This window comes from Schistocerca gregaria, chromosome 2 (assembly GCF_023897955.1).
Source record: "Schistocerca gregaria isolate iqSchGreg1 chromosome 2, iqSchGreg1.2, whole genome shotgun sequence".
NCBI classification, from domain to species: domain Eukaryota; kingdom Metazoa; phylum Arthropoda; class Insecta; order Orthoptera; family Acrididae; genus Schistocerca; species Schistocerca gregaria.
Window position 1 is genome coordinate 195,128,171 of NC_064921.1, and position 15,752 is coordinate 195,143,922.

Consider the following 15,752-nt stretch of genomic DNA (forward strand, 5'->3'; position numbering starts at 1 on the left):
ATATATATAAGGCTCACCGGCCACTTGACCATCTTCTTCTGTGCGGATGCACAACAAGTGCCCGAACTCTTACGGGAAACGGCAACGCCCCGCGAGTAATGGGTATAATGGGAGGGGGCACAACGAATGTAGTGCGGGACAATACGTTGAGAATGTAGGTGTCTTGGGAGGCGTGCCAGAGATAAGTCCCTGCAGTCGCACTATCGTCTGTGTCCTCGGTGGCTGAGATCGATGCCGGCATGGTAGCTCAGCGTGTTCGGTCAGAGAGCCGGTTGGCCCCTGTAATAAAAAACTGAGTTGATGGATCAACCACCGAACTTGAACAGGATGTCTTGCAACGTCCACAACGATCAATATCGAACAAAATTTTAAAAAAGGATGGATAGAGCGTCTACCATGTAAGCAGGAGATTCCGGGTTCGAGTCCCGGTAGGGCCCACATTTTCATCCGTTTCCGTTGACATATGGCAATGCCTGTAAGCAGCCAAGGGTTGTCTTTTTATTGTAATTGGATCTCTTTTCTCCAAAGGTCTCTTTAATTTTCCTGTAGGCAGTATCTATCTTACCTCTAGTGATATGTGCCTCTACGTCCTTACATTTGTCCTCTAGTCATCGCTGCTTAGCCATTTTGCACTTCCTGTCGATCTCATTTTGAAGGCATTTTCGTAATTTCCCTAAATGGCTTATGCAGATACCGGAATGGTTCCTTTGAAAGCGCACGGCCGATATCCTTTCCCGTCCTTCCCCGTTCCGAGCTTGTGCGCCGTGTTTAGAAACCTCTTTGGCGGTAGGCCTCCCTTGTGTGGAATTGTAGAGATACTACCACAGGAGTGGCTTATGCAGATACCGGAATGGTTCCTTTGAAAGGGGACAGCCGATTTCCTTTCCCGTCCTTCCTCGTTCCGAGCTTGTGCGCCGTGTTTAGGAACCTCTTTGGCGGTAGGGGCTCCCTCGTGTGGAATTGTGGAGATGCTGCCACAGGAAGACGCGCTGTTGGGCCGCAGAGTTCCGCGAGACGGCGGCGCTGCAGGCGGTGTCTGGGGCGGCACTCGCGGACGCTGTGTCCCGCGCTTGCGCGCGCGGCCAGCTGAGGCGCTGCGGCTGCCCCGCGACGGCCGACAGCCGGCGGCTGCTGCGAGAGTCCGGCGCCTGCCCAGAGGGAGCCGTCGCCGCCGCCGGCCGCCGCCTCGCCAGGCGCTTCCTGCTGCCCGCGGGCGCCGCCGCAGAGCCCGCGGACGCCCGCGAGACCGTGCTGCGTCACAACCTCGCCGTCGGCATGCAGGTAGGCCGCCCCTCCCCTAACTGGTCATTTGTACGATCCTTAAGCGCGCAGCGACGTCCGGCGTACCGTGTGGCGGTGGCGTGACACGGACACGACGTGGGCAAAACACGTCGTAGAGGTGCTGCCAGGCGGCGCGAGAAGGTGATACTATGGAGTATTGGAAAATGCGATACAATATTGTAGGACCTGTGTTATTTTGAAATACATGCTATGTTTCTTCGGACATCCATGCAGCAGCCGTTGTGGTCGAGTGGTTCTAGGCGCTTCAGTATGGAACCGCGCGACCGCTACGGTCGCAGATTCGAATCCTGCCTCGGGCATGGATGTGTGTGATGTCCTTAGGTTAGTTAGGTTTAAGTATTTCTAAGTTCTAGGGGACTGATGACCACAGATGTTAAGTCCCATAGTGTTAGAGCCATTTGAACCATTTGAAAAAAATGGAAACTGTTGAAAAATAGACAAAAGTCTAAGTGTTTCAACGACGTATAAATTAATAACAATAAACAATATTTTCTATTTGTAAAAAATATGGGAATCTTACTTTTGGTACAACTCGTATGTTTGGCACGGCCTGCTGTTCAAGATACGGTGCGAGAGCCTCTCCCTTCTCCCGGTTTGGGGTAGTTTTAGTTCAGGGTCAAACCTCTGACAGAGCCTTTCCGTCAGTTCTCATATCGCGCTGTAATCCCGTTATCCTGCGAACCTTCCCAGCCCATTGCTGGGGCTCTTGCATCACGCTCTCTCTCAACACCTCTCCAGTTTCCGGACGTCTCTCCGGCCTTCTTTTATTTCAGCCATTTTTTCCTGGCACTGATCTGTGTTCCTACTGCTATACTGCCAACGTGCTTGATGTCCACGAAGACCATCTGTGCCTTTCTTGAGGGTAACAGGTCACCAAATATGGCTGAGGGGAAACATCGCCACGTCGATTCGCGTGGTGCCTGGGGGTCGGTGTATGCTCCTTATCTTGACGTCCAGTCTGCATGGTACTTTACTGTCAATGGGAAGCAAGTATGCAGATCACGCCTTCAAGGAATTTACCTTGCAGGCACCCCCTGTGATGTTCTGGATGCGGACGAGCATCGCCTAGTGTGCGGATCCACGATAAGTGTCTGGTTCTTGTTGCGGCAGATGTTGACCTTACTCACCTGTACGACTCCTCATGAGATACCTCCTCACTTGCTCCTCTTTCTGGTGTCGGGATGCTTCCCACAACCGAAGACAAACTGCGTGAAGTGGATTTGTGGCGCCACAGTTCACTACTTATTTCATGATGGCGAGAAAAATATCATTGATTTTTGGCACTTCCTTAATGATCGCCATTATGTAGTTGTCTGAAATCTCAAACATAGACAATTTTTAACGAGTTTTGTTTGTAGTGTCTTTCGTAATCCACCGCAGCGTTGAGTTGCTACTGCAGTAATTTGGTCCCCTCCTTTTGCACTCTTAGTAACGCTTATTCTTTGGCTGCTGGAATGTTCTTCTCCGACAAACTATGCGTCGATATTCACATCGAGTGTGACGACTTGCGGCTCCCTCCTATTATTTTATGTAAAAAATAAATTATTAAATAAGACCAAATAAATAAAAATAAAAGTTGAACAAAAATAAAGAAAATCATTGATGTATTTTATACCTCTTCTCCACGTTCCGTACGCTTTCCTTGGTTCCGCACGGAGGGAGAGAGACATGATGCCCAGCCCCGCGTTGCGACCCCTAGTCACTATGCCCCACCCCTCTCCCTCCAGGCGCAGGAAGGTTCCTTCCGAAGCAGAAGAAGAAGGCGTGTTATGCGTTTAGTTTCCCGAGCGGTAGGTGGATGGATAGAATATCCCTGCTTGCACTTTTTTCTTCCCACGTAATTATTATGACTAGGAAATCTGTCATTATCGTATGATTAATTTATTATTTTCTTACCTTTATCCTGGAAAAAAGAGAAAAAAAAATCGTAACGAGACTAGAAAAATTGATGCATAAGAACTTTTAATTAAATCAGTATAGTCATTCTTTTATATTATTTTATCTGCATGTTTAGCAAGTATAATGTGTTACCTATGGAGCACAGTACCTATTAGGATCATACTGATCACAGAAACATAAGAAATAGTAATTATTGCTACAGTAAGCACTTGTAATGAACGCCGATTCTTTGCACGCGCATAGTTTTTTAAGTGTGACTATTGCAAAACAAACTTGGGTTACATTCGAAAGCAGTACTCCGTCATCACACAATTTCGTAGCGTACCACACAATCTGTTTTAGAATTACATGAGAATGAAATTTAAAAAAAGGATATCGGAAGCGAGTTTCGATCCGCAGACCTCGAGCTTGTGAAACTAAGCGCTTACTAGCTTGGCTGCGAAATCCTTGTAAACACACATCAAAAAAAGTTTTGTATCATCCAAGTTCTCAGAACTCCTGAAGATAGACTGGGGATATTGTATCACAGACACAGTCCCTTTGACTGTTCAGATATGTCACTAAATCCGCCCAAAGATGTAAAACACCATGCATGAGCAGCGCCTATTAGACGGAGGGGGTCGGATAGCCAATCAGTTCCAGTCATTCCACCAGGAAGGAGGTACACGGCTCGTGTTGTCTGCAGTTCAACCATGCCTAGACGATCAATACCTCCGTTTCAATACCGCGGTTCCATCGCGTCCGCATTGTTACTCTGTGCTAGGAAGAGCTCTCAACAAGGGAAGTGTCCAGGCTTCTCCGAGTGAACCGAAGCGATGTTGTTCGGACATGGGGGAGATGCAGAGAGACAGAAACTGTCGATGATGTGTCTCACTCAGGCTGCTCAAGGGCTACTACTGCAGTGGATGACCGCTACCTACGGATTATGACTCGGAGGAACCCTGACAGAAACGCCACCATGTTGAATAATGCTTTTCGTGCAGCCACAGGACGCCGTGTTACTACTAAAACAGTGCGCAATAGGCTGCATGATGCACAACTTCACTCCTGACGTCAATGGTGAAATCCATCTTTACAACAACGACACCATGCAACGTGGTACACATGGGCCCAACAACATGTTGAATGGACCGCTCAGGATTGGCATCACGTTCTCTTCACCGATGAGTGTCGCATATGCCTTCAACAAGACAATCGTCGGAGACGTGTTTGGAGGCAACCCGGTCAGGCTGAACGCCTTAGACACACTGTCCAGAGAGTGCAGCAAGGTTTAGGTTTTCCTGCTGTTTTCGGGTGGCATTATGTTGGGCCAAAGTACGCCGCTGGTGGACATGGAAGGCGCCGTAACGGCTGTACGATACGTGAATGCCATCCTCCGATCGACAGTGCAACCATATAGGCAGCATATTGGCGAGGCATTCGTCATTATGGACGACAATCCGCGCCCCCATCGTGCACACTTGTAAATGATTTCCTTCAGGGTAATGACATCGCTCGACTAGAGTGGCCAGCACGTTCTACAGACATGAAATCAAATATGCCTGGGATAGATTGAAAAGAGCTGTTTGTGGACGACGTGACCCGCGAACCACTCTGAGAGATCTACGCCGAATAGCCGTTGAAGAGTGGGACAATCTGGACGAACAGTGTCATGGTGAACTTGTGGATAGTATGTTATGACTAATACAGGCATACATCAATGCAAGAGGACGTGCTACTGAGTATTAGAGGTACAGGTGTGTACAGCAATCTGGACCGCCACCTCTGAAGGTCTCACTGTATGGTGTTACAACACGTAATGTGTGGTTTTCAGGGGCATTAAAAAGGGCGGAAAAGATGTTTATATTGATCTCTATTCCAATTTTCTGTACAGGTTACGGAACTCTCGGAACCGACGTGATGCAAAACTTTTTTTGATGTGTGTATTTTGGTTCTGTTAATCTTGAAAGTGATGGTACCTGCTGTTTTATTCCGACACGCAATGGTAGCCGTTCCACTTTTTCACACGAGATACGACAAGCTCTTTTCACAAAGAACCAACATTCATATGTGGCCTATGAATAAGAAACCTCCTGCGTGATTTCTCCTTATATACAGAATATGGAGGCCGTATTCCCACATACTTTGTGCATTTGTGATTAAATGCTAGTCGTTTACATATTCATGCATATAGTACACTTTATGCGGTTCTACGTGCTACAGTCTGGAACCGAGCGACCGCTACGGTCGCAGGTTAGAATCCTGCCTCGGGCATGGATGTGTGTGATGTCCTTAGGTTAGTTAGGTTTAATTAGATCTAAGTTCTAGGCGACTGATGACCTCAGAAGTTAAGTCGCATAGTGCTCAGAGCCATTTGAAGCAGTACACTTTATGCCATTTGACGTTTCTTACATCCAACATCCATGGTGCAATTTAATACCCAGCATTGTATACAAAAAATATAGTTTTGTCAACTAAGCAACAAATGCGCAACAGAATCCTGCAATATAATGATGCGTCTCCCTTCGGCGTGTGATTCTCAAATATCTGGATTACCTGCACCCCTAATTAGTGTGTTATGTCTACCAAACTCAATAATCAATATATTAGTAACCTTAATGTAACTGGGATGATGCAAGTGTAGAAGAGAAATATGTGATAACAAGCTGACTAATCCTCTCACTTTGTGTTGTGGTGGGAATCGATGTAACGTAATTGCATCGGTAGCGTCGAAGTGACAGCTTTTATGATGCCACTTCACCGTATACCACTTCTACTCAGACAACGTGTCGGCCTGCTTTTCTTAAAAGACCATTAATAGGTATAGCCGCTACGAGTAAGTACGTTACATCACCTTGCAACAGATGTACACGGGAACGAAAGTCCTTCACGTATGTAAATTGGAAAATATTGGCACTTGTATCACCTACCTCTAAATCTCTCGTGTAACAAACAAATAAAATGGAGCGCTTCTTGTCCCGAGACTGACGCATGCTGCTTGTTAACATCTTGGTGCCATGAGTTAGCGTCACCGCTGCATCCCCTCACGTCGCAAACAACTTTTGCCAGCACACAACAGCATTCACTGTTAACTATCCATTCCAAAATTACACCATAAAAAACAGCAAGACGCATGTACAATATAAAATAAATAGAAATGACAATTCCCATTGCGTTTCTTTGCTTCTAGACTTTTATTCAATGCCTTTTCATTCAGATAATGTCGAACGCCACACTCTTTTCATGGTGCATTGACAGTGGACTGATATACAGATTAGCCTGTCTTTTCATGGTGCTATTCTCTTCCACGGTTCTGCATAACGCGTCTCCTTACTTTTTTGCAGTAGTAGGTGTCAGTGTATAGTGTAGGACAGAAGATATGAAAATGTGTATTGGGTGGTTTAACTACCATAGGCGTGGCTTGGAATGGTTTTATAACAGGTTTGTTTAGTTGCCTAAAGTGCTGCAACCTGCAAGGCTAATATGTGCTGGAGGTAGCGAAACCCCTAGACGGAGAAATGCTCGTTACAGAACGACAGATAAAAGGTACTGGAAGCAGAACATTAGATCCGAAGCTGTACTTCTTTACTCGTTGTGTAGCGATGTATATCTGTGGAATGTCTGTGGCCTTCCTGGGTATCATGTCTGCAGAACCAATGCGGCCTCGTCACATTGTACGGGATCAGTACGAAACACGAACTGCGAATGGAAAAACAGAAACTCTATGTAAGCATTGAGACACGCTCTATCATTATGCTCTGGCGTGGCATCTCCGCCAGCATCTCAAGGAATGTCAGGTACGTCCATAATCTATTCAACTCATGGTTTTATCAAACTTAGGACAAGAAAGAAACAGAGACATTCGACAATAGAAGTTGGAAGGAGCAGCGTTGTGCCTACAGCTCCTACATTATCGAGCAAGTCATGATCTGCAGAGGCATCTTAATTAACTATTACACTCTTCCTCTCTCCTCCCCCGCCCCCCCCCCCTAACGTCTTCCGTTCCATCTTTAACTGTCACGGATGAACAAATTGACGAAAGTATTGCAATAGCGGTGTCTACAACAGGTGTACAACCTTCACTGATAGAATCCAAATTTATGGGGAGATTACTTCTAGAATATACGACCTAACTGTTAGCCACTAAAGTGCGATGCAGTTAGAGGAAGATTCCTAGACACTGAGTACCAACGTGTGGAGGCAGCTGTTATGCAGAAGATTCAGAATACACATTTGCTTGCATTAATTGTGGATGACTGGACGGATGTTGTGGACCACAGTGTGATTTATTTCATAATAAACACACCGGAACCCGTATTTCACAAGAGAATTCATCCTGGAGAGGAAAAGGAAATCGCAAAATATTTTGTGGATACTGTCACCGCTGTTATAAGCGAGGTAGACAATGAAACGTTCGCTTCTTTTATGACAATGTTCGGAATATTCTGGCAGCAGACAATATTTCACATCAACGATATTCATATATCGCCAAAGTAGGCTGTGCAGCACGCTGCCTCGACCTACCAACAAAAGATGTTATGCCTTACAAGTTCTTCATGGACTTAAAAGTATAACCAATAAGATAATTAAACCTTTAGAGTACAGCCATGTTCCGAGTATAATAGTGGAGGCTAAGAGGAAATAGAAATTCGCTGCATCACTCTATCACACTGAAACATTCATCTCGCGATGGGCGGCTATAGCAATATGTTTGATAACTTGTTAATGGACTGGGAAGCTACACTGCAAACAACTTTTTCTGTATGTGTGGGGAGGCGCTATGTAAGTAGTGTACGACAATTTTTGTGAATCTGAATTGGGAGGGAGACGTGTTCGGATAGCCGAAGCGGTTAAGGTGAGCACTAGCGTTAAGTGGGAAATTCTAGTTCGAGTCCCACTCCTGCATAAATTTTCGCTTTTCCCCATTGAATTCATTTCAATCCCCGACTGCGGTAGATGCAGATTTCTGTTTTTCCTAATGTGTAGTTCGAAAATACTGTGCAGACTGCCGTGTTAGAGGATGAGACGTGGCAGAAACTGGAAGAGGCTTTGTGATTATTGAAACCTATGCACAACGCCTATTCTGTGTTAGTATTTCCGTGTTAGTATTTTGCAACCATGGCTTATTAAACTGATAGGTCGGTAATTTTCGTACTTGTCAGCAACTGCGTTCTTTGGGATTGAAGTTACTACATTCTTCTTAAAGTCTGAGGGTATTTCGTCACTCTCATACACCTTGCACACCAGATGGAAGAGTGTTATCATGACAGGCTCTCCCAAAGCTGTCAGTAGTTCTAACGGAATATCGTCTACCCCCGAAGCCTCGTTCAGTCTTGGATCTTTGAGAAATTTGTCAAATTCTCCTCACAGTATTATATCTCACGTCTCATCTTGATCTAAATCCTCTTCCGTTTCTATAATATTGCTATCAGGTTCATCTCCCTTGTATGGACTCTATATACTGTATTGTTTTCCTCTGTTCCAGCCAACCGTTGCCTAATGCTCCCTCTGAAACTCTCAACTTATTCAGGTCCGATCTCCTTGATTTCCTATCCTTTTGAAATTTATTCAGTTTTAATCTACAATTCATAAGCAATAAATTGTGGTTAAAGTCAACATCTGTCCATGGAAATGTTTAAAATTTAAAATCTGGTTCCCAAATCTCTGTCTAACCATTATATAATGAACCTGAAATCTTCCAGTGCTCTTCCACGTATACAATCTTCTCTTATGATCCTTAAACCATGCCTTAGCGAAGGTTAAATTATGCTCTGTATACAATTCTATCAGGCGGCTTCTTCTTTCATTCCTTTCCCCCAGTTCACATTCACCAGCTATTTTTCCTTATTTTCCTTTTCCTATTATCGAATTAGAATCTCCTATCACAATTAAATTTTCGTCTTCCTTAACTCTCTGAATAATTTCCTTTATCTCATCACACATTTCTTCAATCTCTTCGTCATCTGCGGACCTACTTGGCATTAAACTTGTACTATTGTGGTAGGCGTGGCCTTCGTGTCTATCTTGGCTACGATATTGCGTTCACTATACGGTACACAGTACCTTACCCGCATTCTTATTTTCTTATTCATTATTCAACCCACTCCAGTATTACTCCTATTTGACGTTTTGTTTATATCCCTGTATTCACCTGACCAGAAATCCTGTTCCTCCTGCCAACGAACTTCAGTAATTTCCACTATATCTGACTTTAACCTATCCATTTCCCATTTTAAATTTTCTTACCTTCCTGCCCGATTAAGGGATCTAACAATCCCGCTCCGATCAGTAGCAAGCCAATTCTGTTTCCCCTATCCTGCTGAGAAGTCCTCGCTTGGATATCCGAATGGGAGCTATATTACCTCCGGAGTATTTTACAAATGAAAACGCCATCATCATTTAACTATACAGTAGATCTGCATGTCCTCGGAAAGAATTACGGCTGTTGTTTCCCCTTGCTTTCAGCCGTTCACAGTATCAGCATGGAATGGCCGTTTTGGTCTATTTCACAAGGCCAGATACACTTTATGATCAAAAGTACCCGGACATCTGGCTGAAAATTACTTACAAGTTCGTGGCGCCCTCCGTCGGTAATGTTGAATTCAGTTTGGTGTTGGCCCATCATGAGCCTTGATGACAGCTTCCACTTTCGCAGACATACGTTCAATCAGGTGCTACAAGGTTTCTTGGGGGAATGGCAGCCCATAGTTCACGGTGTGCTGCGGTGAGGAGAAATATCCATGTCGGTCGGTGAGGCCTAGCTCGAAGTCGGTGTTCCAAAACATGCCAAAACTGTTCTGTAGGGTTTAGGTCAGGACTCTGTGCAGACCAGTCCATTACAGGGATGTTATTGTCGTGTAGCCACTCCGCCACAGGCCGTGCATTATGAATAGGTGCTCGATCGTGTTGAAGATGCAACCGCCATCCCGGAATTGCTCTTCAACAGTGGGGAGCAAGAAGGTGCTTAAAACATCAATGTATGCCTTTGCTCTGATAATGCCCCCTCCATGAAAAACACGATCACACCATAACACCACCACCTCTCAATTATACTGTTGGCACTACACACGATGGCAGATGACGTTCACCGGGCATTCGTCATACCCGCACTCTACCATCGGATCGCCGCATTGTGTACCGCGATTCGTCACTCCACACAAGGTTTTTCCACTGTGAAATCGTCCAATGTTTACGCTCCTTACACCAAGTGAGGCGTCGTTTGGCATTTACCGGTGTGATGTGTGACTTATGAGCAGCCGCTCGACCATGAAATCCAAGTTTTCTCACCTCCCGCCTAACTGTCACAGTACTTGCACTGGATCCTTATGCAGTTTGGAATTCCTGTTTGATGGTCGGGATAGATGTCTGGCTAATACACATTACGACCCTCTTCAACTGTCGGCGGTCTATGTCAGTCAACAGACGAGGTCGGCCTGTACGCTTTTGTGCTGTACGTGTCACTTCACGTTTCCACTTCACGACCACATCGGAAATAGTGGACCTAGGGGTGTTTAGGAGTGCGGAAATCTCGCGTACAGACGAATGACACAAGTGACATCCAATCACTTGACCACGTTCGAAGTCCATAAGTTCCGTGGAGCGTCCCGTTGTGCTCTCTTACGATGTCTAATGACTCATGAGGTCGTTGATACGACATACTTGGCAGTAGGTGGCAACATAATGCACGTAATATGGCAAACGTATGTTTTGGGGGGGGGGCTGTCCGGATACTTTTGATCAGATACTGTATATGAATCATCCACACTGCTGTCTCTGCAACTATTGAAAAGGCTGCTGCCCTTCTTCTGGAACCACACGTTTGTGTGGCCTTTCAACAGATACCCCTCCTTTGTGGCTGTGCCTACGGTACGATATTTGTATTGCTGAGGCTCGCAAGCCACCCCACTGACGGCAGGGTCCATGTTCATGGGTGGCAGCGGCGGTTGGGGGTGGGAGTGACAGATGGTCGCATTAATGTGACTGGACGGTGTACAACCTACACACAGGGTTAGCAACCAATGAATGCAGGAATCAGTGTATAAAATTATCAGGACTGAATAACACCTGCATTACTAAAGTGCTGGAGATTTGAACCCAAGAGATAGTGATCAACAAAGTGGCGGTAGTCGGTTGCGGGAGGTTGAGATGAATGTTTATCCCGTGACAAGAGGGCGACGTAGTAGCTGACACTAAACGAAAATGGTGACGCCTACACGGCAGCGACATAACTGCCTTCTGATCTAGGTAATGAACAGGCAAACTGTATTCTGAATCAAGGCAGCAAGTGGCAAGAGCATAGAGCGTTTGCGTCGGAGTCGTCTTTGCTGCTGCCATAGGTATGAAGAGAAGCTAGCAACCTGGGGCTAGGGCTGATGCTGTTGGTAGCTCTGTGACCTACGAGTGGGCACACTCCGCTCAGTTTGCGACTTCGAAACACAGCGCTAGCATCAACGGTCGGGAAGATTTGTGGCCAAAAACTGCTTACTAGGATTTAAATACCCGACAACCTCTTCTGTACACAGGCGTTTCACATCCAGCCTTGACTCCAACTATCTTTGTATTACTGCGCCTCCTCCAGGAAGAAGGACAGTAAATTCTAATCTTTAACTGAATTTAAAGGTTGCCGCTATGTTGAGTAAATAACGAAATCCTCTCAAAATGACCAAATCCGAAATTAGATTCCGGAATACTGTTCCTCACTACGTCAGGAATCTGTCTGTACGGTCTTTTCACTCTGAATTTTTAATAATGGGTTGCTTTGTATTTAAAGTTTAGGTAACTTCAAAATGAAATTGATGACACAATAATAAACTGACCAGTTGCTCTACCCTCTACGATTTTTACCCTCTCCGCTGCCCTCCAGTACTAAATTGGTGATCCCTTTATGCCTCAGAATATGCCCTACCAACCGATCCCTTCTTCTCTTGTCTCCAATTCTATTCAATACCTGCTAATTAGTTATGTGAACTACCTATCTAATCTTTAGCATTCTTCTGTAGCACCAAATTTCGAAAGCTTCTATTCTCTTTTTGTCTAAACTATTTATCGTCCATGTTTTACTCCCATACATGGCTAAACTCCATACAAATACTTTCAGAAACGACTTCCTGGCACTTAAATCTATGCTCGATGTTAACAAATTTATCTTCTCCAGAAACGCTTTCCTTGCTATTGCCAGTCTACATTTTATATCCTCTCTACTTCGACCATCATCAGTTACTTTGCTCCCCAAATAGCTAAACTCACTTACTACTTTAAGCGTCTCATTTCCTAATCTAATTCTGCAGCATCACCCGATTTAATTCAACTACATCCAATTATTCTCGTTTTGCTTTTGTTGATGTTCATCTTAAATCCTCCTTTCAAGATACGGTCCATTCCGTTCAGCTGCTCTTCCAGGTCCTTTGCTGTCTCTGACAGAATTACAATGTCATCGGCGAACCTCAAAGTTTTTATTTCTTCTCCATGGATTTTAATTCCTACTCCGAATTTTTCTTTTGTTTCCTTTACTGCTTGCTCAATATACAGATTGAATAACATCGGGGAGAGGCTACAACCCTGTCTCACTCCCTTCCCCACCCACTGCTTCCCTTTCATGTGTTACAACGTACAATACTGCCCATGCAGTGACAAACCTTCTGCTCCACTGTATAAGGGAGGGGCTCTTACTGCAGATGGGTAATTTGCTACATCTTGGTTCCGGAACTGTTGCGGTAAATATAGCAGAATGTGGGCTGATGTTAGTGTTTTTTTCTTTTTTTTTTTTTTTGAGATATTGTCCCTGGGCTTGTTTCAACCACGCGTGTCAACCTATCGGAAAATGAAGCTGTGCGCTAAACAACCTTTGTCCACTTTAGCACCCAGGATTTTAAATGTGCAACTCAGCTGTGACACAACGCAATTGGTCCGCTCATAACTGGATTCATACAGAAGTCCGAAACAGGGTTGCTCCAATACGGACAGAAAAACTGGTAACAGTGCAATGGAACTTCAGACATACTTTGTGATCCAGCAGATGTACGTGATCTTCCAGGAAATGCCTCATTTTCATCGGATAATTGTAAACTGAGTGAGTTACTTTGTGAATTTACTTGACAGCTGATGAGATCTGCCGGTCGGGTTGGCCGAGCGGTTCTAGGCGCTACAGTCTGGAACCACGCGACCGTACGGTCGCAGGTTCGAATCCTGCCTCGGTCATGGATGTGTGTGCTGTCCTTAGGTTAGTTAGGTTTAAGTAGTTGTAAGTTCTAGGGGACTGATGAGCTCAGAAGTGAAGTCCCATAGTGCTCAAAGCCATTTGAACCATTTGATGAGATCTCTCCGTTCCAGCTCTGAAAAAGTGCTGTCATCTTTTCTTTATTGGACTTCTCTGAAACAAATGTTTTAATTTATCTTTTGTAAAATAAATGCGAATAATTAATAGTTGCAATGTCATATTTGACATATCTCAATTAGTTATACAGAAAATAGGGGCACCTGACCACACAAATGAAGATGGGCAAGAAATCCGACGATTAGAAAACGTAATTGACAGAGGAATGTCAGTGACTGCATGACGTGGCGTCAGAGCCTTGCTGGACGCGATATACGTGATGTCTAGCTCTGTCACGAACGATATGATGAAATTATCTTAAGATTTTCCACGTTCGGGGCAGCCAACAAGAAAAATATTGATGCCTTTGAAGATTTTACAGTTGGGAGATCATGTGGAATACTGGGTAGACGGGCCAGACGGGAGATGAAGTGAAACAATAGGTCTTCCTTTTGTTACTGTGTGGTGGCAGCACTGGCGAGGCCTCAGACAAGCTGGCTGGGTGCAGGGAATGCGACAGAGGTGGACGCCGCGTCGGTAGCAGAGAGGGCAGCGCGTGGGAACATTCCAGCCGTAACCCCTGCCGCTATCATCAGGTAGCGCCCGATATTTCACGACGGCACACGGCGACCCGCAAGTCGGCTCGCCCGCATCCCCACGGCTGACATCATAAAGGCGATCGGCCAGTCGGAAACGACACTGTTTGACGTCCGAAGGGGCCTTATTAACCGGCACACAGGCATCTGAAACTAAGTCTGAAACGGTTATCAACGATGAGTATCGTAGATCACGTTGCCAACCTCTGTGAAAGTGAGAAACTAATAGACATGTTGAATGGAATGATCACAGGCCGTCGATTGAGAGCAAAGTACAAGAAAGGCGAATGCATTGAAAAGAAGTAGAGATTAGATTAGCTTAAAACACAGCACAACATTTGGGGAGAACGAAGGAATTCTGCTACGTCTGAAGTGAAATTACGCGTGACGGATGAAGCAAGTCGGACGTAAGAAGAAGACCACCGAACGAAAAATTTGAATTCTTCGCCAAAAGAAGACAAACAGAGATGTTAATTCGAGGAAGAAATTGGAATTTTTGAAAAAAAATCTTGTAAACACAATGAGTAGAATGTAAACTATTTATTTGCGAAACCGGTATTCGAGAGTGGAACCCATCATCAGTGGCCCTTGATGTTCAAATGGTTCAAATGGCTCTGAGCACTATGGGACTTAACATCTGTGGTCATCAGTCCCCTAGAACTTAGAACTACTTAAACCTAACTAACCTAAGGACATCACAAACATACATGGCCGAGGCTGGATTCGAACCTGCGACTGTAGCAAGGCATTTGATGTAGAAGACAAACAAAATATTTCTATACATAAAAGTAGAAACGTAACTTTACTTACGTATTATGTACCTCAGTCTGATGTAAATTGTCTACGATGTCAAAATCGATATTCATCGAGAAAACATACAGCCCAGTAATCATTTAAAATCTAATTACAGTTTTGTCTATGTGATTATGATTAGATATAAATATGAAGATAGTAACTGTTCCAAAAGAACAGATACCAATGATGACCATGCAGCTTCACTAGAAAGAAACGATAAATAATCGAAACCCTCACCTGCCTACAGGTGTTGTTGATATACCTCGAATGGAACAGCTGAAAATGTGTGTCCAGACCGGGATTCGAACCCGGGACCTCCTGCTTATGTGGCAGACGCTCTAGCCATCTGAGCCACCGAGGTCACAGAGAATAGCGCGACTGTAGGGATTTATCCCTGGCACGCTTCCCATTAGACCCACATTCCCAATGAATGGGATATCCTTTAGGAACATTACGAATGTAGGTTGTGACAGTTGGGAATGTGGGTCCCACGGGAAGTGTGCAAGGGACAAGTCCCTGCAGTCACTCTATCCTCTGTGCCCTCGGTGGCTCAGATGGATAGAGCGTCTGCCATGTAAGCATGAGATCCTGTTCGGGGCGCACATTTTCAGCTGTGCCATTTGAGGTATATCAACAACACCTGTCGGCAGCTAAGGGTTTCGATTAATTATCATTTCTTAGATATAAATCGTGTCCTACCTCACGGTACACAGGTCGACGTGTGTGTTTGTTACAGCTGTCAACTATTCAATGGTGACATTTCTGGATCACACTGGACACAGCTGCCATACAGCGTAAACATGGAACTGACAAATAGGCCAAAGATTTTCTGTATCTCTCTAGTTATCCATGTTGTTCACCATATTTAA

General features: G+C 44.9%; 1 protein-coding gene across 1 annotated transcript in view; it reads left to right on the plus strand.

Annotated features, from left to right (window-relative positions):
* The window catches only part of LOC126335696 (protein Wnt-4-like), a 134,711-nt gene that overhangs the window by 21,316 nt on the left and 97,643 nt on the right, over positions 1-15,752 (plus strand). The window contains exons 4-5 of the mRNA XM_049999155.1: positions 1,004-1,177; positions 1,226-1,281. Of these exons, the coding sequence (XP_049855112.1) occupies positions 1,004-1,177; positions 1,226-1,281 (230 nt within the window). The remainder of the gene's footprint in view (positions 1-1,003; positions 1,178-1,225; positions 1,282-15,752) is intronic.